We start from the raw sequence: 27,254 nt of genomic DNA on the forward strand, positions 1-27,254 counted from the left end.
TTACACAAGGGCCAATTGCAGTATTACACACATGGGAGAGGAGGAGCGGAGGCTGTGTGCAGAAGGAGACGAGGGAGGGGTTTCAATATACCGTGTACAGTGAATGTATTGTAACGTGTGTCTGTTGTCAAGTGCTTTTAAATTATATTTTCGTATGTAACGTGGAGACCAATGTTTCCTTTTTGTATGGGGGGACAACAGGTTCTGAGCAGAGTGACTTGTAAATGATGTCAAACTGTCTTTCTATATAAAAGAGAAGCTGCTTAACATGTAAACAGGAAATGACTGAAAAAAAACAGCAAAATAAAGTGAAAAGCTCTGTAGTTTGGACTCAAGATGTGTGTTTTTTGCTCCATTTAAGCTCAAAGATACGACATTACAGTTAAAGATGCAATATGTAACCAAAAGAAATCCATTTTAATCAAGGGACCCCATAGCAGCAAAACAATGACATCATACACTTCAAATGCATTAAGACAAGCTTACTTTATTCATAAAGATCTTTTGCAGTACACACTTAAACCACTGTCCTGACATTCTCACATGAAGAGGGCTGCATCGGACACATGACATACACACACATTTGCCTTGTGATTACTGGGCATGTGCAATTTTTAAAGCCTGAATACAACACTGTCAGGGGCCACTTGGTAATGACAGAAAATAGACAAGCGGTGATGTGGAGCCCCGTGGAGACGCACATAGAAATGACACTCACTCATGATTTGGACCACAGAAAGCAATGATTTTTTTCTTCACAGTTTTAACTTTAAAACGTGGAAGTACGTAACAATAAAAGTGTCTGTAACTCAGTGTCCTGCAGTCTGTTTGCCTAAAATGTGACCAGTAAGGAGACCAGCCCAGTTTCTTACCACCTGACCATAGTAAAACATTGCTCCGTCATTCTTTCATCACTAAAACATGAAGGAATTAACAATGATGGTCACGACAGTAATTCACAGGTCTCTCCACAACTTATACTTATTTTCATATGTACAGTACATTCAGAATAAAGCCTTATTTAGTGCAGATACATGAAAACGTAGTGCTGTTTTTGTTTCAACCATCTGACGTCTTACACGTACAGTAGTACTGTCATTTTTGGGAGAAATCCCTTCCCATTCAAGTCAAAAAAATCTCCACCACACCGCTCTTCAATTAAATTTACACACTCAGGTGATTCTTTAAGACATCACATATTCAGACCTCACTCTGCATTTACACTTGAAATACTCTTACTCCTGCCTTTCCAAGCTTTGAATCATGTGGACAATAAAGTATGAAGATGTCTTGGTTGCTTTATCACATGAGAATCCTAAATAATATTCAGGGTGGTTAAAGAACAGGGACATTGACGTACTGAAATTCTTTCCCTTCAAAGCCCTGGTTCAAGCTCCTGCTACAATTCCCTATTTTAGCTTGAACAGCTGTGATTTTGCAGTTTTGAACACTGAATAAATGCATGCACTACCAATAGTGCTTTAGTCCCTTGAAGCAGGAAGATGAGCATTAAAATGATAGAAAAGTAAAGGGACCATGGCACTTATCCCGAGTGTTAATGACCCTTTTAGTCATGGTGCAATAAAGTGAAAGCTACCCTACTTGACATAACAACTTGGTGGAGTAGCCGCCACAGGAAAAACTTCCTGGACTACATTCTTTCTAACCTTTGTTAAGATTGCAAAAAAGTGCGAATGATTGTTTATTAACAAGACCATTTAACCCAATCGAAATGAACTTATAACCGACGACACGCAATTTCTCACACCATTTTGTCAGAATTCTAGATTTGCCCTTTAAACCCCTTCATTCGATCTGCTCGAAGTTGAGCACGTGGCCGTCAAAGTGCGTGAGGACGTGCCTCTCAAAGAGCTGCTGCTGACAGTTGAGAGGGAACTGCTCGGAGCACACGGGGCAGACCTTCCAGTGGCTCTCCACATGCTGCTCGAAGCTGCGCTGCTCAAAGTGCGGCGGGAAGATCACCTCGCATAGCGGGCAGCGCTTGTGAACGTCACTACTGAAGAGAGAAAAGGAGAGGAAATGGGGAGACGTGTAAGATAAGCATCATTCTTCATTTTGTCTTTATTCCTGTGTGACCAACATGTTCTTTGTCTATATAAACTTTATTTGGCTCATGAATCAATTGTTACCAATAATCAGTTTGTTCATGACTCACATCATTAACTCATTAGGAGAATGTGGGTAATAAATCACATGAGAAGTTGGGTAATTTTTCTTATAAACTTCCATCCAATCTCACTTTCTTTTGCAACCAGTGGAGTCGCAACCTGCTGGCCATTGTTAGAAACAATGCAGTTTTAATACACTTTCGCATTTGCTTGATTTTGCCACATCAACTTTTTCATTCATTTATGGTTCATACTTACAGATATGACAGTAACGTTTACATGATGAAACTGCTATATATTTCCTCTGTGAAGACAGCTTGCCACCATGGCCAAACAGAAAGAGAGTTTACTTTTTTATATTTATATTAGCCTTGTTTGGCTTACCACTTGCACAGGGGAAAAGAAATCCCCCCATCTCTCTCCATCTGTTTTAATCAATATCCTTGCCTTTGCTCATTTAATGTTGTTTCTTCATTGTGTGTTTTTCTCCTTAAGTCAATTTATTCTAAAGTACAGTTTTATGTGTGTGGGTAGGGACACTACCTGGAGTCAAAGCAGAAGCTGCCCCTAGCATCTCCACGTCTACTGGGCTGATGATCACAGGACGGCTGAGCCCCATCAGCAGCCTATCAAACACAAACACACAAAAGATCTATTTGCCATCTATTCGCTCAAACAGCTGTTTACTTTAAAAAAAATATTTGAAAGGGCTATAAAATACCCCGACAACTATAGATGTGTTGTTATGTATTATTCTATTTAAAGAGCATCGCACAGCGAACCTTCCTTAATTCAGTTTGCTTCTAAACAACAAAAAGATATAATCCGACAGTTGCTAACTGATCTGGGTCTGTCCCTTTGCAAAATCTCCCCTAATTATTCTCCAAGCCCTTGTTATCTTCGTCTCTCTTGAGCTCTGAGGGAGTGACGTTAATTAGAGCTTTATGCAAATGAGTTCATAGCTTCATCTTTTAAGGGCAAGCTACTATTCCCTTCATTCAGCGAGGAGGAGCACTCCAGAGACGGAGAGAGAGGGATTACCGTGACAGCGATTTTTTGGATGCTGACAACACAAAGTGAGGGTGGGAAGGCAAAAGGCTGGGATCACAGTTAGTTCCTGATGCATTTTTCCTGCTTTGAAATATACAAAAGGATATCAGACATACAGCTGTATTGAGATCAAATTGATGCTGTGATCAATGTTACAATACTGTAACTTGTAAATGCATAATTTGATGCATGTGAAGCCTCAATTGATATAGATGATAAAAACTAATAAAACATTTTTTGGCTTTTTACTGAATGTCATACCAGCCCATATTTTATTCTGGTGGCAGTGAGTTTTTTCTTCTGTAAGCCTGCCCTTACATTTCGTGCCTCCTCTGGTGGATGCTCCAGGCTCTCAGGGGGGCTGGTGCTGCGGGACGGCTGGCAGCAGACCACCTCTTGCTCCCAGCCTGGCGCCCCGGGGCCCGGGCTCGGGGGTGTGATTGGGGGTGCGCAGGGAGGTGCGCAGGACGGGGCCTCAGGCGGTGGGCGGGACATGTGCTCAGGAGACAGCGCAACATCCACCCGGTCTAAAAAAAAAATAGAAGTAACTATGTCCTGATTAGAAAGCACGGAAGGGGAACAGACAGATGCAGAGTCAAGGAGAACAATTCCTCCTACCTCTCATGGTGTCAGTGGAGTAGGGGTTGCCGTATTGCAACTCAGCAGGCCTGTGTGGAACCAGTGGCGGAGGAGAGGGGTCCTGAGGGTATGGCAGGGGGTAGCGCAGCACCATGGGCTGCCTGATCTCAGCACCCTGAACACCAGCTTCCTGCTCCCTCTGCCTCGCCTGGAAGCGCTGCAGCTCCTGGAATAAAATTGAGCTAGAATGAAAATGTGGACTGTGCACCGATTTTGCATCAATATCCCTATGTCAAGCTACTCAGAATGCTGCTTTCTTAAACAAATAACTTTATAATAAATCATACATACAATGTATCAAATTGTACATACATGTACATGTTACATTATCAACCTATTCTAGAAATGAACACTGAGAAAATAAACAATAAATGAAAAATAAAGCTAAACAAAGTAAATTGCTGACCATTTAAATAAATTAAAGTAAATAAATAAAATTAAATAAACAGCTAAAACCATTTCTAAGTCACCCCAAACATAATTTTCTGCATTATATAATCTGTAAAAAATGTTCATACTGATGCATATCACAAAAAATATACATTTCACTTTCTTGCATGAAATGTTAATTCTGTGTGGTATTAATATAGTTATATTACACCTAGAAATTATTTGATCCTGCAAAAAAAATTGAGGTCCACAGTCTTTGCTAAATATAGTTTAAGAGCTAAAAAAAACAATTTTAGAGATAACTTTACGGTATACTTTTCCAAGAAGGGTTATTTTATTTTCATAGTAACACTTTCCCATAAAAAGTTTCAATTATTTTTTTTCTTTCTTTAGAAACACTTTCTGTATTTCAGTGGGAAGTGTAGCTATGTCACCCTCCTTTACAGATCATAAATGTGTAAACATCATCAAAAGCCAACATTTTTGGTTTGAAGAGAGCAGGACTGAGGAGAATAGCCGTGAAGAACAAAATTGAGTCATCGCATTTTTTCACTGTGAGAAGCACACAGGGAGTAAGTATTTTGAGCTCAGAGTTAAGTTTCCCTCTACATTGTTTCTGCCCTTTGTGATTATATCAGAAGCAAGAGCATTAGTACCCTACTCATTACTGTAATGGGTGTCAGACTCTGGCTCCCTCTGCTCTGGCTTTGCTGATCGAGGCGCTCGCCCTCTCCCTCTCTTACTTCCCTCCTTCCTCTCGTTATTCCCCCCTGACCTCTTCTCTTGATGACTTCATTAGTGCGCAGCTATCAGGTTTAACATTTAAACCAGGGTTGGGAAGGTGAAACAGACACGTCGCGTGGCATTTGCACTGTCTAATGGCACTGTACCAATGGGCGAGAGAAGCAAGTATAGATGTATTAATTAGTGGGGAGAGGGAAGTGTGGAGAAGGCTACAGGAATGAGTTCAGACACTAGAACGCTTATAATTGAATGTGATGGTATGGCTGTGGACTTTGGTTGAGAGCCAACATTATCTACATACATAATTCCTACTGTCAGCAGTTTTATGTCCATATGGGAAGTTTAAAACCAGGTGGCTTTTCTAAAATAGAACTCTGACCTTCAAATTCTGAACTGTTTGAACTGTGAAAGAAGTGATTCAGTGATGGCTCATTTATACAGAGCTAATACCAATAAACAGTAGTCTACTGGAAGCAACCAGTCGTGCATGCAGAGCTGTATGGTGTGTTCTTGGTGTCGCTGCTTTACCTCCTGTAGTTGCTCCTTGTCTCTGAGGGCCTGGGCGAGGTTACGCTTCAGCTCTGTCACCTCGCTGGCTCGCTCTGCCATGTGCACCTGCAGACACACAGGGAAAAAAAACACACAAAAACATCAGGAAAGAAGTCATAAAATGCAGCACAGAATGATTTTGATAGAGAAATACTCGAAGTTGCATAATAATCGATTCAGCTCTGAAAATATAACAAATTAACATAAATATTGACAGAGTTGATGGAAAGGACAGTTCTTAAAATTAACGGCGCTGATCTGAATCCTTTCCCTTAATTTCCATTCCATTTGTGTTAGCTGATGGAGAGGAATATCAGTAGGCAAAGACACAGGCAAGCAAGTGAACAAAATATTTGGTCAGTTGAGTTTTATTTAACCTGGAGCAGTGTCAAACGTGTGGTTCTTACTGTAAAACACACAGCTAAAGCCACAGAAACACGGTCTGTGTTCAGACTGGAGCAGGCCGGGGGATCGTAGTAAATCTCCTGCTTTCTAACAGGACTGACCCTGTGGGATAGTTTACATGGCTAGTTGCCCGCTCTTCTCTCATTTCATCCCATCACAAAGGTTCCAAATCCCCTCCTCTCCTGCTGTTTCTCTTTCTGCTTCATGTCTGTCTATTCTACTTTTTTCACTCCTAAATTCCGTTTGCTTCAGCTCCCCCTGTCATCCTCTTTCATCTCCTTTTGTCTTCTCGTTCTCTCCCCCTCTTTCCTGAATTTACGGCGCAGCATTAGCGGGTTAAGTTCAGGTGAAGGGATTGTGCAGCGCTGTATTTCCGTGCCCTCCTCCCACCCCTCGCTCCCTGTCTATTCCTCTCTCTCGGCCCATCCTCTGGGTGGCTGATGTAAACAGCCGTAAACCATGGCGCTCTGCGGCTGCCTCTCTTGTCAGTCTCTGGGGCCATTAAGAGCGGCCGGGGCCTGGGGCACTCGCCTCAGACAGGAGACTCTATCAAAGACAGGGGAGAGCCTTATTTACAGCGCCGATAAACACACACTCACTCATGGAGATTAAATGCTGGTAGGTACTTTGGCAGACATTCGCACGCAAAATGCAACAGGCTCACACAGACGCAACAAGCTCAAGTGGTCATAGTGAACCACACACACACACACACACACACATACCACACACATTGGCTCATGTGTGGCATGGAATAACCCGGCTTCTCTGGTTAATGCATGCTCATGTAAACTGTTATGAACATTTGCTGCTCTGTGTCCAAGTATAATTGTCGCTATTTAAAAACCTGTTAACACAACAGTCCTCCAACAACAATGACTTCATATCTCTGTTGTTTGAGCTGCAGAGATTCACCGATTAGTTGTCAACTTTTGAAGTAATTACTAACTATCTAGAATCAATTAAGAGGTATATAAATTGAGTAATATTTGAAGAAAAAAACAAATTTTTCCAAATTCTTTGATTCCAGCTTCTTAAATGAGGATATTTTCTGTTTTCTTTCATCCCCCATGATAGTAAACTCAAAGTATCTTTTAGATGTGGACAAGACATTTTAGGATGATTTGTCACCATTTTAAGACATTTTATAGACCAAACAACTAACTGATTGATGGAGAAAATAATTGACAGATTAATAGACATGGCTGGCACTAGCTTTACTCTGGAGTCAGCAATGGTAAGACACTTTTTAAAAGATTGGAATAGTTTTTCAGCTTTTTCGAAAATGTATTTTTAGAGGGTTTTTTGCAAGTGCTGTAACAATTACACTATAAATATTTTTTCCCATATCGCTCATTGATTGTTTAAGTCAGGGATGGGCAACTTAAATGCTGAAGGGGGCCACAATTTTTCATTGACACTACCACAGGGCCACATATAGGACCGTGCACTTAATCAGATATGATGGAACTGCAATCTGTATGTTTACAGTGCAGTAACTTAACATATTTCATGCTTAAATGCATGTACAACAGTATAAATAGGAATACAAAAGCTTTGAAGCAAATATAAAATAACCACTTACTGTGATTTTTTTTTCAGTGCAAGAACAGCAAACCAACATTAATTGCAATAAGTAATTTTGTGCATTTTTACACTGCACTTTTAAGATTTCATGCTCAAATGAATATAGTTGTACTGAGGGCCACTTCAAGTGAGGGTGCGGGCCGTATGCGGCCCTCGGGCCTCCAGTTGCCCATCCCTGGTTTAAGTAATTTACCTTGCAAAATTAAGTGAAAAACTGCCTGATTTCTGTTGGTTCCATCCTCTCAACTGTGCTGCTCTTTTCTCTTTTATATAATTGTGCATCTTTGATTTTTGCACATTTGTTTGGGCATAATAACTAGCTTGAAGATTATTATTTTGTGGCTTTTCATGTGACATGATAAGATTGAATTATGTCAAAACCCAAATTTCACAAGCTAACAACAAGCATTGTTAGCAATTAGAATCACTAGAAAAAGTTGTGAAGTTCGATCAAGGACAAAATACTGAAAACAATATATTGAAGCCAATTTATGCCAATAAAAGAAAAACACAAGTTGAAAGATTAGTTTTGAGATGATTTAAACAAACACCTTCTACATCATTATATTGATAAACTTTCTCAACATAATGACTTACTTATCTCAATATAATTTGATAAATTGATAAAAATGTTTATTAAAAGCTATTGATTCATTATTTGGCAGTACTAACTCATACTACTACACACAACTTTGAGATATTAAATCATTATTTTAAGGTACTAATGTTTCTTATAATAATGACTTGCAGAATACTTTTTTTTTTTTTATCACATTGGCGAAACCCGGCTTCCATGATTAGGGTTTGTTCACAGCCTTACGAGTTAATCTTCTTTGTGTATGTAACTACATCCGGTGATAAAAAAATATTAAAATTAAATGGACTGGAAAATTACCTTGTGAAAGAGCAGAAGAGGAATGACAGAACAATCTAATGCATCAAATGGAATTAGTGTATCTGGAATGAGGATAATGAGTGCACATTGGAGATACAGTAGTTGCCTCTGATCGGAGAATACTGATCCTTCACATGGTGTGTGTGTTTGTGTGTGTCTTACTCTGAACCGTTCCTCCTCATTAGCCAGCCGCTGTTTGAGCGTCTCGTTGATGGCACACTGCTGCCTCCACTTCTCCTCCATCATCGCCAGCTCCTCCTCCACTGAGCAGGTCTGTGCCTTCTCCGCCTCCCCCATGCTCCTCCCCTCCACCTCTAACTCCAGCAGCACCTGGTGCTCCACGACATCCCTCGCTTCCTCTGCCTTCCCTGCCATTTCTGCCTCGCTGCTCTCTTCGGCGCTCTGCCTCTCGTTCTCTACTTCCACCCAGCTCGTCATCCTCAGGCTCTCCTCCGGCAGGCTGTCCTTCTTCTCCTCCTTTTCTTCTTTCTCCCTGTCCTCCCTGTGATTTTCTTCCTTCTCAGCCTCCGTCTTGGCCCTTTCCTTTGGCATGTTCTCTTTCGGTCTTTCTTCCCTCTCTGTGCTGTTGTATAAATCAGTATATTCCCTTTTGTCAAGTTCTGGAGTGATTGTCATTTCAGCAGCTTCTTGTAGGACTGCAGCAGCTATATTCCCTGTGAAACATACAAAGGACAGTATTTGATTCAGGAATGAATACATTTTTTACATGCAGTGATGAACAATTAGAGGACAAAACACTGTCTGTCACCCAGGCTCATCTACTTTTATTTACTTTCTACAATTCCAGGCCTATTTTTAAAAAATGTCCAGAGAATTTGCATCAATTTGTCGTTTTATTAAGACTGCAGTTTGTCTGAACAAATAGATTGACAGTAAAAGCATAGGAAGAGAAATTTGGTCCATAAAGTAAGAGTGAGTCACACCACTTACAATTTCCTTACATCATGTGATTGCAATAAATTACTTTCAACTGAAGACTGTTAGTGTAAAATCTCGAATTTCTATGTTTTCAAACAAAGAACAAATTAGAGGTGAGACTCACTATTCTACAATTATTTTTATCTCAGGATATCTGAAAATTGGTTCTCATGAACAAATTTAAGCAGCTGGTGAAAAAGAGATTCTACCAGACTGACTGAATTTCCCGTCGGGGATGAATAAAGTAATTTTGATTTTTGATTTTTGATATACTGTTGGCAATGTGTTATTCTTGCATTGCCAGACCATTTGCACTGTATCAGTACTGGAAAAAGGTCTGGCTTGGCTTGTTTGAATTTCTTTAAACAATCACAATCATTGCCCAGGTTGCAGTAATAGATAGAGTGGAAACAGTGAAAGGGGAGGAGAAGGCTTTTACCTTCAGTCTACAGCTGGTGAGTCAGACTAGCACAGTGTCAACATGTGTATGTTTGTGGTTTGGTTGGTTAAAAAGCAACCCATTCAATGGGCACCACAGAGAGACTAACATTAGACAATGAGTGCCATGGGCGAGGCTTACGCCATTGTCAAGCTGAAACATGGAATCTCCCTCTTGCATAGAAAACAGTGAAGTGGAGACAATGTCAGACTGAAGGTGGAAACGATGACATGTAATTAGTTGATAATTCTGCCTGATATCGTGCAACAATTGTTTAATTCTTGTATCCTTGGATGTAAATAATATATATATATATTGGATGTAATAATATATATATATATATATATATATATATATATATATATATATATATATATATATATATATATATATATATATATGTATATATAAATATGCATATATATATGTATATGTATATATATATATATATATATATGTGTATGTATATGTATATATATATATATATATATATATTCTTTTGGTTTGAATTGTGTGTTTGTACCTGCCGTTGGTGACTCTGGACTCGGGGTCAGCGGCTCCTGTGTTGTCTCAGTAGATGCATTTCTCTTTGGCTCCTGCAAAAAACAAACAAACACAACAACCATAAATGAACAACACATTCTGACTACTTTAGACATAAACTGACATTATTGGTCTTGCTATACAGTACTCACCCCCTGTGACTCCGTTGTGTTCAGTTTGGCCACCTGCCTGCGGAGTCGCTGACACTCCCGGTACTTCTCCTTGTAGTGCTCAGCAGCCATGTGAAGACGCAGCTTCAGCTCCTCCACCTCCCTCTGCAGCTCGGCCTCTGCCTCTGACACAACCATCATGCTTGGCGTCATCTCCCCGCTGGTCCCAACACCCTGGGAGAGAAGGAAATTGAGAGGAAGATATTTGAAAATGATTTTTCCATGACCTCAGTGCTGTCACTGCACCGAACGAAAATGATAGAGACCCAGAGGTCAGACACTGACCACTTCCTTCTGTGCAGTGCTCCTCATGCGGTCGAGTTGGCTCTCCATGCGTTGGCACTCAGCCTGAGCATCAGCTAGACTTGCACGGAGCTTGTCAGCTTCCAAGCGGGCGCGGTACAGCTCTGTCATCGTGTGGTCACGGGCGCTGGCTGAGTCGCGGAGCTCCGAGGCCAGCAGGGCGGCCTGCTGCCTGGACGCCTGGAGCTGCTCCTCTGCCTGACGGAGCTGCTCACGCACACGGACCAGATCTGCCTAAAGACATGTACAAGGAAATCCTATAAATAGATTCTAGCATGCAGGGCACAACATGTATGGGCACAACAATTACTTACCTTATCAGCTTTGTGTGCCAGCAATTCTTTCTCCAGGCTGTCCCGTTGGGCAACGCAGAGCCTGAGCCTGTCCAGCTCCTCCTGGAATTGGGCGATGGTCACCTCCCGGTTCAGCTCCACCGCCTTCAGCATCTGCAGCTCTGCACTCAGCTTAGTGTTCTCCAGCTCGGTGCTGCGCAAGTGGGCCTACACATGTGACAGCGCAGAGAAATGGAAAAATGTCCATTGGTCAGACTCACACAGTCTTTGTTAGTCAAAATGCACCTTTGCGTTTGTGCAGACTTTCAGCAATAAAAACCTTGTAGAGGTCTCTCTCATCCTTCTCATTCTTCAGCTGGCTCTCCAGGCTATCTCTCTCTACTGTCAGCTTCTTCAGGCGGTCACGCAGACTGTGAAAAAAAATAAATGATAAAAATCAGTTTTATACACCTGACATCACTCTATTACACTAGTTAGTAAGTAATAAGTAATGTGTGTTACTCTTTAGTTACCAGTTGATTTATGGTATAATGTGTACAGTCTCTGAAATAAGAAACCACAACACACTGAATGTCTGTTTGCATGGTGACCCACCATCTATCAACTAATGAGGTCAAGGAAAAAGTGGACATGGAATGGATTACATGCCATCCTTGTTTTGAGATGGTTGTACTTATTATTTGTCCGCACAATGTAGACAAATGGAATGATGAAGATGTTGCCGAAGCAGAAGGCAGGCAAGAAATCCTCCTCAAACACAGTTATTTAAAGAGTCACAGAAATTGATTAGTCAGGATGATTGATGGGCATGTGTTAGCGCTCTTCCCTCACCAGTCGAGCTCCGTCTCCTTTTGCAGGCCTCTCTGGGTGACTCCCAGCAGGTCCTCCTCCAGCTGGCGCACCCGGTCCGTGGCCTCTGTCAGCCTCCTCCTCACGTCCTCCCTCTCTTCTGACAGGCCCTGCGACGAGCGCAGCAGCTCCTGCGGGAACAGAGAGGCAGCTGTGGATCACACTGACCGGCGCTGCAGCCAATCAGGAGCTGAATCAGCAGGCAGAGAATAAATGCTGAACAAAGTCAGGAACTTATGCAATGCATAACACAGATGGTAACAATTCGGTTAAGTTGAATATATAGTACACATTATGTGCTGTGTATGGTTGTTTTAAGATTTTATGAATGTATTTACACATGCACATTGTATTTATCATTTGTACCTACATTCAGTTGCCACCTTTTTAAATAACAACTAAAGCAATAAATTAATCATTCCCTCATGAAGGTTATAATGTTCAGATTTAATTTAAATTGGCTTTAGATTTTCCTTACTAGACCATATGGACTGTTTAGTGGTTTTCATTAGGTTGAGGAAGTAAATGGTAAATGGACCTGCACTTATATAGCACTTTTCTAGTTGCTTTGCGACCACTCAAAGTGCTTTACACTACAGACTGCACTCATTCACCTGTTCACACACACACATTCATGCAGGTGGCAGAGGCTACTCTAAACCGTGCCACCTGCCACCATTGGGAATTCATTCTCACCGATGAACGCAGCATCAGGAGCAATTTGGGGTTCAGTATCTTGCTCAAGGATACTTCGACATGTAGCTTCGACACCAACCCTTCAATAGGTGGGCAACCTGCTCTACCAACTGAGCCACACCCGCCCCTGCACTAACATCACAACATAGTTCTTATATTCTTATTTATTGTATTTATTTATCTCATTTTTCATTATATTTCAAGGTAAAGAAATTCCACAGTTTACAACTTTTTTCAAGTTAAAAAAAACTTCAGTCAATGAGCAATCATGTTAAAAAATCTCAAGTCTAAATATTCACCAAAATAATCCTAATCACTGCTATTTTTGCACAAGTATATTCAACAAATGTTTGCAAAAATTAATACATTTATGGTTTACATCACCACAATGCATATACAATATGTAGCTAGCTAAATCTTGTTTCAATCAGGTGCCTATTCGATTTTTATTTTATTTTAAACAGTATTTTTTCCTGTTCCCTACCTCTGCAGCCTGCTTCTAGTGCAGCTGTGACATGTGAATTTCCCCTCTGGGGTTTGAGTCTTATCTCAGCATTCACAAATCACCAGTTACAAATTATGACTGATGTGAGTCTTTTGATGGATGCAGAACACACACCGTGTGAAGTTATTGAACAGCAGCAGCATGTAGTGAAAGCATGCAGGAATAACCTGTCTAGTATTGCTGAATTCCTTCGAACAAATTCCTAGTGGAGCAAAACTGATCATATAAGCTCTGTTCCCCCGTGTGGTGTGAGTTCTGAAGACATGCCTTGTTTGAACTTGCTGCTAATCAGCAGTGAAGGATGTTAAATCATCCATAGCTAATATTGGTTGTGACAGAACAACATTCCTCTGCACACACCCTCCTTGCTATATGTTGCGTGCACACACATGCTCACTCACACGCACGGCTACAGAAAGACGGACACACAGCTGCACATTCAAGGACATATGAAGACAGACAGACAGCTCAGAGTACAGCCATCAATCCGAAACAGACAGAGTGCACATGCACACACCAATGAATACTCAGGCCTGTCTCCCTCTGGGCTTGGCTCTGCGTAGATTACTGTATGATTTTTACGGCTGGAGTTTGGGAAGCACTTTAGCAGTGCATAAAGACCTTATAAAAAGTGTACTCGTAAAATTAGCAGCCACAAAATATGTACTTATGTTTTCATGTTAAACTCAAGATATTTTCATCAGCGTGGCATGAGCTAACGCACCTACTGTAAATGCTCCACAAGAGAGACACACACCTACTCACACAAGTCGTATATCTACAGATGGACATGCCTGTTGAATTGAAAGCAGCACGGTAATAACAGTGTGTGTGTGTGTGTATTACCACGTAATTTATGGCGATTTTGTCCTTCGTAAAAAGAGCAGCGTACTAACTCAAAGCAGCCTGCCCTTACTCTGGGCCTAAACCAGAGAGCAGCACTAGGGGGCGATAAGAGACTGGATTCTAACTCACAAGCCTCTTGGCAAGTTTCAGTGTTTCACCTCTCCCTCCTTCTGCCAACCCCCTCTCTGCTTTCATTGAGCTTCCTTGAGTTGACTGTTTTTAGGCGTGTGTGCCAAGATACTGCTTATCAAATGAGCGACTCATAAAATACTAAAATCTGACTCATGCTGGTGGGTGACTAGTGGGGAGGGAATGGAGTAAAAACTACATGAAATCTAGGTAGAAGTTAACCTTTAAAAATATTTGTTAAACTTTTATTAATGTTCCCTTATGTATTTTTCTTTACCCTCGCCTTTTGCAAAAATTATTCACGTTTTCTAATACCAATAAACCAACCCAGCTGAGCTGAAGAGATTGAAAATTTGAAGAAAGAAAGACATGGACAAACAGACAGGGAGAAAATAGACAGTGAGAAAGCAGTGGCCACTGAATCGCGTGACTGAGTGGTGTTTGTCCCTGAGGCTGGGCAGGGCTCTTTTTTCAGGCAGGCGGTTTTGCGGACTACCCTCCTCTCATTCCACACACAGACTAAAAGGGTTTGCAAGCGGGTGGCATAATGAGTGTGTTTGTGTTTGTGTGTTGTGTGTGTGTGTGTGTGTGTGTGTGTGTGTGCGCATTTGTGCATTTGTGTGAATGCACATTAGAGGGGCCCTGTGGTGTGGAACCTGAATGTGAGTGTGAGAGTGAAGGGGGGGCAGTTTGAGTATGTGTATGAGCGTGTGTGTGTGTGAGCGTGTGTGTGTGTGTTTGTGTGTTTGACGTCATGTTTGTTCACTCTGTGGTTGCGATGGCATCGTCCCTGACGCCAGATGCCCAAGAAAACTTCGTCCCAATTCCGTTCTGGCCCACTGAGTCAGGTCATTAAAGAGGGAGAGAAAGACTGGTGTGTGTGCGCGCACACACACACACACACACACACACAGACACACACACACACACACACACACACACACACACACACACACACACACATAGACACACACACACACACAGACACAGACACACACACATAGACACACACACACACACACAGACACACACATACACAGACACACACACACACACACACACACACACACGCTGCAGCTCTTTGTGTGTCCCTCAAACATGGACGCAGATTATTCATAAATGCGGGCCTTTGAAGTTTTCAGACCTGTGATCACTGATCAGGAACCGGCTCCGCACATGTGTGCAAATAGAGACTGTCCGTGTATGTACACACACACACAGCCCACATGCTTACACACAAATAGACACAAAGGCAAACTCCTCTTAAGTGCCAATATTGTAGCCTTTTTTTAGGTCAATATTTCCCTCCATGAGCAATTACTTTAATTATTTAATGTATTTTTTTCTATTGTTTCCGTATGTATTTTTATTTTATTTTACCACACTTTGTATAACACTGGATATTAGTACTATAAGTCGGCATCATGACATATAAGAATGTTTAGTAACTAGTATCTGTAACTGTCAAATAAATGTAGTAGAGTTTAAAGTACAATATTTCTTCATTACTATAGTGTAGTACAATTAATTATAAAAGTCGCATAGAATTGAAATATTCAAGTATAACGTGTACAAGTAAGTCAAAATTGTACTTAATTACAGTACTTATATATTCCAAAAGAACAGGCTTCTACAGTTGTTAATCTCAATGTTGCACAAATACCATTTTGATAAGTGATCTTACACCTTTATTTAATTACATAACTATGTCTACACTACTGTGGGCTGAGTGTTGGTGCCATCACTCTCTCTAACCTGGTTGTGTGTCCGGAGCAGGCAGCACGTCTCCCTCTCCTGCTCCCTCTCCCTGGTCAGTCGTTTCTGCTCCTCCTGCAGCTGCTGTTTCTCCTCCTGGAGGACACGCATAGCCTTCAGCAGCTCCCTGCGCTCCTGCTGCGCCTCCTCCACGTGTTGCTAAGGGCAGGAGGTAATTTGATAGAAAGAAGGTGAGAATAGTGCCTGCTTCCTGAAGAATTAGTGTGTTCGCGGCACTAAGTTTTGTCCTTTTAAGAGGGACCCTAAAGTCAAAAATACATATTTTTCCTCCTACCTGTAGTGCCATTAGATTGTTTCGGTGTGTGTTGCTGAGTTTTGGAGATTTCTGCCATCTCTTGAATGTAATGGAACTAGTTGGCACTTGGCTTGTGCTGCTCAAACACCAACAATTGCATTTGAAAAACTCAACAGCAATGTCTCTTTCCAGAAATCCGAACGTGGTTACTCAAGATAATTCAGACCCAGACTTCGCTGTGAGCAGTTTCAAGAAGGAACTTTCTTTCCGGTTCATTAATTCTAGAAAGAGACATTGCTGTTGGGTTTTGGCACTTTGAGCACCACAAATTAAGTGCCATCTATTTCCATTAAAGGCAAACTTCTCTATGGTTGGGATCTCAAACATTCTACAACTCACATCTAAACATAATTTATAACACTCCAGAAAAATGCTTTACTGCACAAGATGAAAGATTTAGTTTTATATAAAATTTAATTAGTGTTCTATGATATATTGTGTGATCTATATATGGCTGTCTAGGAAAATTACATTTACTAATGTCAAAAGAGGGACCGTTTCATGGGGATCAATACCCAGAAAGATGGAAAATAGAACAATAAATATCCTAATCATCGTGTAGAATACCTCTAAAAGGCCAGTCTTGGTGGTGACGACCAGTATGTCTGAGTTGCTGTCGTCCTCTGTAACAGTCAGAAGCTCTTCTGTGGGTGTGGCTGACCTGAACTGGAAAGGTGTACTTGCTCCTCTGATGTCACCAACATGTGTGACATAACAAAACTGGTAGAACTCTCCATCAGATTTGGGAACATAATAACCTACAAAGACATAATAAAATGAATCATTTTATATAATCAGATAGTTTTGAAGCAGGCCTGTCCAAAACATTTCTACAGTATCTACTACTATTCTGCTTCAAAATGGAGAAAAGATACCACACGGTGTAAAAACAAGAAAGCACTGCCTCACATGATACAGCAGCAGTTAAATTTATTGAAAAAACATTCAATACTTTCAAAGGTGAAACTTCCTTTATATGTGCTTATATTTCAAGCAGCCCATAACTTCACTGTGAGAGCTCCCTCACTCATGTTAGGCCTGGCTTTCTGGGATGTGGAGGAGTAAGTATAGAACATCCTGCAGCCAACCGGTTTTACTGACTACTGACACACCACAGCACGCTCTCATATTTTCACTGTGTAATATCTGACCGTTCCAGGCCCAGTAAAACCAGTTTGCAGGCCCTCAACCTGTGTGTGTGAATGTGTGTGGCTTGAGAGGTGCTCAGGTCCCAGGCCGCCGTTTGCGGTTGTGTTCCCTTATTAAATAAAAGTGCTGGTTTTTATATGCGCCGTAAAATGGAGGAGTTACTTTGGAATATCCTCGGCCTGTATAGTGGTTTACATAGTGTGTGTGTGTGTGTGTGTGTGTGTGTACCTTGAAACACCACAGTCCTGTGCACAGTACTTCCTGGTTCGTAGTTTTCAGGCATAGGAGACCAAAGGAAGGTGTAGTAATCTCTGGCTGTGCTCCAACCAACCTAAGGACGTAAACAGCAATGAAAATGTAGATCCACAACAAAAAATAGTGCCAGACTGGCCAGTGTAAATATGTATTTTGTTGGGAAAAAGTACAGAATTTGGCATTTTTTTTAATCATTAGTTTTCCAGAAACACTCTGAATGAAGTAAGCTGGAAGATTACACACAATGTGCAAGTGAAGAATGGAAACATTTAAAACCATGCCCCCTCATTCTTCCACACACCTCCTTCCCCTCAGTTCCTTCCCCTTTTGGGCTAACAAAAAAGAGGGGCAGTGAAGGTGTGAGAACGGGGTGGGGAGGCAGGAGTGTATGCAGCTTTGCGTGCGTGCACACACATGCGCGGACTCGTGACATGGCACAGAACAACCAGCGTGGAAATGGGGGGGGGGGAAGAAAAGGTGAAAATTTTACACAAAATGGCAAGGGAGATGTTATAACGTGGATTTCATGTGTTGTTAGGTGACAGATGATGAAAGGGAGTTGTGAACATCATAACTCAGGTCCTGTGTCGTAAATCTGTCACACACAACTGCACACTCTCGCTCATGCACATACATACACCTCGTTTCAACTCACATGTACGATACATGTCACATTACATAACTGCACTTCAGCTGTGGATAACTCAACCACCTGTGGGCCTTTTTTTAAACATATTTTTTTAAAGTAGAAAGGTGGCACAAGAGAAAGTTACATCTTTGGACAGCTGCCATATAGAAATCATATACTATTACAGTTCAGGCAGTTGGGTGACTACGCTATACTGTAAATTATAGTATGCACATAACACTGGGAGGGGTTACTTGCTTTTGTTGAGTTTAAATGAGCCATAACTTTCAAAGATTAAATAATAACATGCCAGTAAAATGTTTACCGTGTTCACATTAAAACATTTCTGTTGTTAAATACTTAAATAAACAACAATCAATCATTTCACTTAAGTAAAAAAAATAAGAAGAAAGAAAAACAAATGAAATAAGAACAGACCAATACCTGACAAAGCATTGGCAACAGTTTAAATGTCAACAGTAAATCAACTGGGTTACTCAAAGCATTTGTCAAAATTTCAGGTTGCATAAAGATGTTGCATGATACATAATTGGAGTGTGCACCTTATCAACCTATTACAGTCAGTATAATGCTATTCCAAACGAATGCTAATTGTCAGCATGAAAACCCGGGCCAAGAACATTCCTTCCACAACCAACAGTATCTCTGTGAGAGACAAAGCTGCAATGGACACCTGCCAGGCTTGCTTGTGTGCTCACGTGTGTTTGCTTAAGAGAGAAAAGACATAAATAATTTTTCTAATTGCAGAGTGAAGTTGACTGACATTTGGTTAGGCATGGTGTGGCATTCCAACACGGGAGTGATGTTATAAAATAATCACAGGCAAGCAGCTATCAATCATTCAGCCAAGGTGTGAGGGAACAGAGCGATGACACTTTAATTATACGCTCACACAACGGGTTTCTCCCTGCCGACTCAACAAACATGCCACAACCAAAAACCTCCACAGGGCTTTTTAGGGAGTTGTGTGAGTGAGTGTGTGTGTGTGTGTGTGTGTGTGTGTGTGCGCGTGCGTGTGCGTTTCATATGTCAAACTAAACTGAGCTTCCACTGGAAATCAAATATGTTGAATTCATCATGAATGGAGCATTTATTCACCATGCTGTAATACAAAAGTAGCTTGATTGGATTGTACACTGTTGATGTTTGCTGTGTATACAATGCATGTGAGCACTGTTTGGGTGCACCACCATCAAGGAGCTATTATTGTACTAACATTTTCAGCCACTAGGGGGTGTCTGTGCACAACTCAAATGAGCAGTGGCTGCCTGTGCAGTCTGAGTCATCTTCATGCAGGTCAGCTCTCTCTCTCTCTCTCTCTCTCTCTCTCTCTCTCTCTCTCTCTCTCTCTCTCTCTCTCTCTCTCTCTCTCTCTCTCTCTCTCTCTCTCTCTCTCTCTCTCTCTCTCTCTCTCTCTCTCTCTCCTCTCTCTCTCCTCTCTCTCTCCTCTCTCTCTCTCTCTCTCTCTCTCTCTCTCTCTCTCTCTCTCTCTCTCTCTCTCTCTCTCGACAGGTAACGCCTATAGATGTGAAGGTAAGTGGGAGAAAATGCTCTCTCCCTGAGTCATCTCTGCACAAAGGTATCGCCTCTGGGAGCCAAAACAGACTCAAATGGCAGAATGTCATCAATGTTGTCGCTGCTTGGTGGGAAAGTCAAATCTAATCAATCATTTTTAATAATCCATCAGCCTGATGATCTCAACATTTAGAGTTCCCAGACACCCTGACGAGGGTTGTCGCCACACCAGAATGTTAACCCCTCACTATTCCGACCCCTTTTTCAGAGGGGTGGGGGTGAGAGGACAGGGGGTCTTTAGGTGGAGGTAGCAGATTAGGGGAGATAATGGCTGCCACACAGAAATAGTACACATCATCTGAAAGCTAGGAACCTGAAGATAAATTTGGGATGCAGCCAAACAAGTTATTCTAGTCATAAAATCTATACTAAAAATTAATGATCGTTTTTTGACAGTCATTCCCATGCTCAATTATGTCTTTGATGAATATAATTTACCTACTTTTAAGTGGCCCCTCCAAAATATCACATTAAGGCACCAAGACCTTGATGAACACCACAGAAAAATCCATGTTGTGATTTGTTGAAAAACTTTTGACAAATTGGTGTTTTGTGCAAGAATGGCATTTTTCAGTGACTGGATCGTGAGAACTTCTGTTCTGTAAACTGCTGAGAATCCCCCTTCAATATAGCTAGGAAAGCCATGCATCCTCTGGATGATCTCAGTCTCTAGTAGTTATAAAGTTTCATGATCCTAGAGGTCACAAAATGTCATTATATACGGTGAGGCAAGTTTAAAAAAATGCTCTCACTGCAATGAAATGACTACCATGGGGACTAACACCATCACACATGAATACAGTCAAAAAAAGTCTCAGATTTCCAGCTATAGCCAATTTATGCAATTCCAAAATTGTTAAGGGACCCCAGAAATATTCAAATACAATAGGAGCGATTAACATACAGTCCCTGACAAAAGTCTTGTCGCTTATCCATTTTTTAGAAACAACAGTTTATAACCTGACTTTTAATTAATCCATTGGTTTTAGAAATGGCTCATATGAAAGCTAAAACCCTCCCAAATTATGTTTAATATACTAAAATAAATTTGCTTCACTGAAGAAAGATTGATAATTTAATGAACACAGAAAGGTCAGATTTTTGCAAGACAAAAGTTTTGTCGCCTACAGACAGTAATGTCAAAATTGAACAAAAAATGTACTTCAAATACAAAAATATGTTGCATAACATCAGTGAATTAAGTAGTGGTGCTGTGAGATCCATATTTAATATCTTGTATGACTTCCATGAGCTTGAAGGACTGCATCCATGCGGTTCGACAATGATTCATACAATTTATTGATGAAGTTATCAGGAATTGCAAAGAAAGCAGTCTTACATGCCTCCCAGAGTTCATCAAGATTCTTGGGTTTTGTCTTCTATGCTTCCTCTTTCATTCTACCCCAGACATGCTCAATGATGTTCATGTCTGGTGACTGGGCTGGCCAGTCCTGGAGCACCTTGATCTTCTTTGCCTTGAGGAACTTTGATGTAGAGATGGAAGTATGCGATGGAGCACCATCCTGCTGCAAAATTTGACCCCTTTTATGGTTGGGAATGTAAGAGGTAGCTAATACTTCTTGATATTTTAGGCTATTGATATTCAAATCTCTCGCACACCCCCATACTGGATGTAACCCCAGACCATGATTTTTCCGCCACCAAAATTAACTGTTTTCTGGGTGAATCTCGGATCCATGCTGGCTCCAGTAGGTCTCCTGCAATATTTGCTACAGCTGTGATGTAATTCAACCGAAGATTCATCTGAGAAATCCACCTTCTTCCACTTTTCCAGCGTCCATCCTTTTAGCAGGCTGTGGGCCTTGGCAAATGCCACACGTTTTTTTTAATTGGCTTTTGTTTAGTGCTGGTTTCTGGGCACTGATTCGACCATGGAAGCCATTTCGAGACAGAATTCTAGAAACTGTTTTTTTGTTGACACAGGGACTTGAGGTGACCAGGCCTGGTGGAGCTCTGCTGTAGTGGGAAAGGGGCTGGCCTTGGATTTTCGAGCAGTTGTCTTGCGGGGTCTGCCGGACCTGGGCTTGTCAAAAACATCTCCAGTCTCTTCAAATCTTTTTCTTATTCTTTGCACTTGACGCTAAGACACATTGAAGGTGTCAGCCACCTCAGCAGTGGATCTGGTCTTCAGCCTCTTGATAATCAACGCTTTGGTCTCAGGGTGAATCTTAGGCATGTTGTCAGAGGTCAAGTTGCAGTTGATGTGAAGGTCTGGTGTGCTGGGGTTCTTTTTATACACACCCACTAATTGACTGATTAATTATTGATCACAGTTGAGGCTGTAATCTAGGTTTGGGTGCATCATATGACAAGGCGACAAGACTTTTGTCTTTGCAAAAACTGACGCAGTGGGCTTTACCAAGCTGTGAATGTTAGAATGCTTTTCAGCAGTTTTGTTTGGCACCAAAATATTATTTTAAAAGCTGTTGGGATTAAAATGAGCCATTTCTTGTAAAAAACAAATGATTAGAAATATATTTGAGGGGCACTTAAGGTCAACTTGTACCCAAGCGACAAGACTTTTGTCAGGGACTGTATGCATACTGCATAAGAAAAACTGTATGGTTTCTGCCCCAAATTGCATGGGATAAACATAAGGTGGGCATGTCTGTAATAGGGAGACTTGTGGGTATCCATAGAATACAGATATCTCAAGGTCAGAGGTCAAGGGTCCCTTTGAAAATGACCATGTCAGTTTTTACCTTGACAAAATTGTATCTAACTTTGGCCCCCTTTCCGACAGACAAGATAAAATGTTGGTTCGCACCAATGGATAGCTGAGATCTTCTAGTTTCATATGATACCACGAAACTCTCTGTACCTAAGAATGAGTCTGCTACAGCCTCTGAAAAAACCCTTAGCTGGGCCGAAAATACTCAATACAATGGCAACAAGAAAAAAGTCACATAAAATCTTAATTTTCTTGTTATTGCCAAATTGAACACTGTGTCAAAACGCTATCTTAGGGATAAGATTAGGAAGAAAAAACACAGCCTATGAGCTTCATGGAGAGGTATAGAACAGACATGTTTTACCTCCTAATGGAGTATTTGCTATAGTAGGTAGTAGGTGTACATGAGACCACGGCAGCAAAAAAAAAAGTCCTAGCCTCATAAAATAGAATACATTTTTCTTTTTTTTGTTATTACCAACCTGAACACAGTGCCGTTAGAGACAAAAGCCACTAAACAGATACCAACACACTTCCCCATTGTTTCATCTGTGCAGCTTTTGGGTTAAAAAATTTGATTGTAGACCTGTTTTTTTTTTTTTTTTTTTAATAGCTTTGATAGTTTCGCGACTAATAAATGTGGATATAGCATCATTTTAAACAAACGGTATTGAAAAAGTAACAAAGTATTGACATTTTGACAACCATAACCCTGACAACCCTCAAACTAAAACATAAGATTTATTAGCATTTGTGTGTTTGGTGGCTCAAATGGATTTCCTATTATATTCAGTGGGTGATAATTATTTGTAAAAGCACACAAAACAGGGAAATTATCTAGAGTTGAATGGTTCATTGTAACAATGCATACATATACATATATACACACATTTAATAGGTAGATATCTCTATGAACACACCAAAAGACAGCATGTACGTCAAAAGGATTAAAGAAGCGTGGTCTGCTTGTTATCTCACATGAAGCACCAACCATCAAACAGGTTTCATTAGCGCGGATAACAACAATTAAATTTTCCAATTGACTTTTTTCCATATAAACACAGCGTCTTTATTCCTTTTTAATTGAGCTGGTGGATTTGAAGTCAGTTCTTAAACAACAATAAAATGTTTGTCTTATGTCTTTACGAGACATTAAGTTTCCTAGTTCACATTTCCTGTTAATTACGTGTGAGATTTGATGGCCTTGATAAAAGAGCGGAGCGGAGCGGAGGGGGAGGTTGGTTAGCAGGAAGCAAAGAAAAGACTGATGGAAAGACAGAGGGGAGCGAACAAGTGAAGTGGGGGGGGGGAAGAGGTCCTAATAAGAATCAGAGTGGTTCGTAAAGAGCACCAAATGTTTGCCCCCCAGCGAGACCTACTGCAACTAGCCCACCATGTACACTGTTCCTCTTTCTGCATGCAGAGCAACCACACCAAAGCTTGTGGTGAGGTTTTAGGCATGTAGTGAAGAGGTGAACCATTAGTTTAAAGGCGGATGTATGTGTTGATGTCCCAACTGCAAACCTATGCACATTTAATAAACCTATAACACATAATCCATCTAACAAACACGTATGTAATGGGCTGGGAATAGTTCCAATCTCTAAATATCTCTCTGTAACATAAATGATTCAGATTATTAAAAGTCTGCTCCTTAATTGATTATGTTTGACGATGCCTTTGAAGCATGGTGAGAGTAAAAGCCGCTGTGGTGTATGTGATGTACCTTGAAGATGCCCACCCAGTCTTTAGGGTGGGGAGTGATGTAAGGGGTCAGGGTGTAGCGACACTCCAGGGGCGCCTGGGGCAGGAAACTCTTCTCCACGTTCTGGAAGATGACATGGGCAAAGTTGGACGTTTCCATGACGCTGACGCTGCTGCCTGGCGACGAGTCCACCACCTGGAACGATGACATTGTGTCCTGTTGGTCACTTCATTTGTCTGTAAGACGAAAAAGCAAAGGACAGAGAAGATTAGTATCACAAACAGTAGATCTAAACTTATATCTATCTAAAACAGGTATGAGTATATATATATATATATATATATATATATATATATATGACCTACATGTTGAAGTATCCTAGAGCAAGATACTGAACCCCGATGCTGTGTTCATCGGTGTGTGTATGAATTCCCAATGGTGGCAGGTGGGACCGTTTAGGGTAGCCTCTGCCACCAGTATGAATGTGTGTGTGAAAGGGTGAATGAGCGCAGTCTGTAGTGTGAAGCGCTTTGAGTGGTTGCAAAGCGACTAGAAAAGCGCTATATAAGTGCAGGTCCATTTACCATTTATATATATATATATATATATATATATATATAAAGTAAAGTAAACAACCAAGAAGAGGTGTAGTGGAGCACATACATATGTACACACAGCATATACCCACTTCTGGGAAGGAGTATTTCCCATATTCCTATCTAAAAACAAGAGTGTAAGGATAGAGGGTGCCATGTACTGTACGGATTGCAAAGCCCTCTGGGGATACAAAACAGACAAGCAACTCTTGGTTTTTTTTTATAGTAGGTGGTAGGTGTATTCGATACTGCGCCAACAAAAAAAACCCACATAATATAGAATACATTTTTCTTTATCTTGTTATAATCAACCTGAACACAGTGCTGGTTGGACAAAAGTCACTAAACAGATACCAACACACAGTTGATTTTCTTCCCCATTGTTTCATTCGTGCAGCCTTTGATTAAAAATATATTTTTTAATAGCTTATATATAATAAACAAGCGGTAATGAAAAGTAACAGAGTACTGATACTTTAGACAACCTTAAACCTGACAAACCTCAGACTAAAACATAAGATTTATTAGCATTTGTTTACTGACACAAGTTCCTGTTCTAATAAAAAATGGAGGCTTATTATATATAAAAGCACACAGAAATACTGACCTCTTGATAAATACCCCACTCTATAAAACACATGTTTTACCTCTAATGGAGTATTTGTGATAGTGGGTAGTAGGTGTTGTACTTCTGGTATCAATTTTGATTAATCTTGAAATATTGCAAGTCCCCCTCAACTTTATGAAAACATATTACTGAAAGGAGCACCCCGTTAAGAAAAGCTTACTTCCTTCACCAAATTGAATATCTAGCTGATGTAGTTAAAGGGGGTGGAAGCCACAGTACATCCATCTACCAAAACACCACCACGCCCCTGTAACTAATTACCTTTCAACAAGGCAGCTGACTCTTAACTGCTGTAACTGAGCCTTTAGTGGTGCTCCAGAGTAGAGGAAAAGTAGGTGTGGATGTACAGCTGCTTGCAAGTGATGCAGCAACTGCTTCATTCCCCCATCTTTTCCTGGATGAGAACAAAGCTAAAATAAACCCTTCTGCCGCTCTACATTTCCATTTGACCCAACTCTCGACGCAGATAAATGAATGTTAAAGTGACTAAGTCATAACATATTCTCAATTCAGCTAACAGGCTAGCATAACACCGTCTGTACAGTTAATCACAATCACCACGACTTAGCATTTATTTCACGAAACATCTTCCGTATAGCCATGTCATATAAAGTGACCTCTGTTAGTCAGAGGATAATCTTATTTACGGTGGCTGTGCAGCTAACATTAGCTTGTGAACAGGCCATGTCGTGTCAAGTCACTAGCTAGCTGAACAGTATCTTAGTCTGTAAGCTAGCTTGCTGACACAAGACACGAAAACTACAGGCATTAATGTAGCTTGAAATTGAAAGAGTACCAGTTTCATATGAATTCCACTTGCTAAAAAGAAGTAATTTCTGCCGGACAGGCCGATGTTTTGCCACTGTCCCCGTTGTTGACAAAGCTCTGACGATGATGCGTCTCTTCCTGCACGAGTAGATGATGCTCAACTTCCGGGATGCTGAGCAGTACCACTGATTTCTTTCCTGGTCATTAATCTACAAACATCATTTCCCCCCGCATAGATACTACATATGGAACAATAAAGACATTATATATCGTCACACTGTTAAAATAATCGCCTAAGTAATTTTTTGTCAAAATTGTTTTTTTTTTTTTTTAACCTAAATCATCTCCTCATGACGCCGGCCACCTATGGTAAAATCGCCTACATCCTCAGTTGATCAGATCATGTGATTTTACCCCTTTAAGATAATGGCCTATGTCAAGTGTGTGCAATTTTTTGAACATGCCTTTGTGACTTAAGCAAGATATGGTAACCCTTTATTTTAAAAGTGTCTACTTAAGAGTGACATGAGCGTGTCATAAACAGGACATGGGATGTGGCATGAACATTAATGACACTTTGAAGTAACATTAATGCTCATGATACTTGTCATGTCATGTTTCTGACAGGCTTGTGTGACTCTTATGTAGACACCTTCAAAATAAAGTGTTACCATATCTTGCTTAAGTCACAAAGGCATGTTCAAAAAAATTGCCTAAGTCATTTATTTCTCTTAAGTTACATAATTTACACACAGTGTTATTACTATGCCAATAGCCATCCTTTGTTACATCCTTTTGAGTGAAATGATCAATAAATGTCATATGTTACACTTTTGATGAAGTTTTTTGTGTTTCCTGCAAAACTTGGAAAAATTAGTTATTCAAAACTTTGAATTTATATACACTTTACAATGTTTTTGTATGAAATTTTGCCTCTGTATTGTTGAAACCCCCTGATGGTGTTTTGTTGGTGTATTGTCTTGTATTGCACCATGTTGCTTTAATAAAGTTTCAAAAAAAAAAAAAAAAGACTAGTACCACTGATGCTGAGGATGCGCATGGAGAG

At 40.7% G+C, this 27,254-nt stretch overlaps 1 protein-coding gene across 1 annotated transcript; it reads right to left on the bottom strand.

Moving 5' to 3' along the window:
• Nucleotides 1-467: 467 nt before the first annotated feature.
• On the bottom strand, nt 468-26,356 carry tax1bp1a (Tax1 (human T-cell leukemia virus type I) binding protein 1a). The gene is made up of 17 exons (XM_059349565.1): nt 26,217-26,356; nt 24,218-24,432; nt 17,549-17,651; nt 16,739-16,929; nt 15,856-16,014; nt 11,907-12,055; nt 11,395-11,485; nt 11,097-11,282; nt 10,765-11,016; nt 10,462-10,653; nt 10,290-10,362; nt 8,551-9,062; nt 5,481-5,567; nt 3,798-3,984; nt 3,498-3,706; nt 2,673-2,755; nt 468-2,017 (listed from the first exon to the last, which is right to left on the bottom strand). The coding sequence occupies exons 2-17, from the start codon at nt 24,404-24,406 to the stop codon at nt 1,807-1,809; spliced, it is 2,874 nt and encodes a 957-aa protein (XP_059205548.1). The 5' UTR covers nt 24,407-24,432; nt 26,217-26,356; the 3' UTR covers nt 468-1,806.
• Nucleotides 26,357-27,254: the final 898 nt, after the last annotated feature.

The sequence above is a fragment of the Centropristis striata genome, chromosome 14 (assembly GCF_030273125.1).
Source record: "Centropristis striata isolate RG_2023a ecotype Rhode Island chromosome 14, C.striata_1.0, whole genome shotgun sequence".
Classification (NCBI taxonomy): Eukaryota; Metazoa; Chordata; class Actinopteri; order Perciformes; family Serranidae; genus Centropristis; species Centropristis striata.

Excerpts from the sequence above, each read along its gene's own strand:
- tax1bp1a (XM_059349565.1), bottom strand. The coding sequence starts at position 24,406 with ATGTCATCGTTCCAGGTGGTGGACTCGTCGCCAGGCAGCAGCGTCAGC. Across the intron at positions 12,056-15,855 it reads TGCTCCGGACACACAACCAG|GAGCTGCTGCGCTCGTCGCA; the intron begins GTTAGAGAGAGT and ends CTGTTCCCGCAG. Across the intron at positions 11,017-11,096 it reads TGGCACACAAAGCTGATAAG|GCAGATCTGGTCCGTGTGCG; the intron begins GTAAGTAATTGT and ends ACATGTCTTTAG.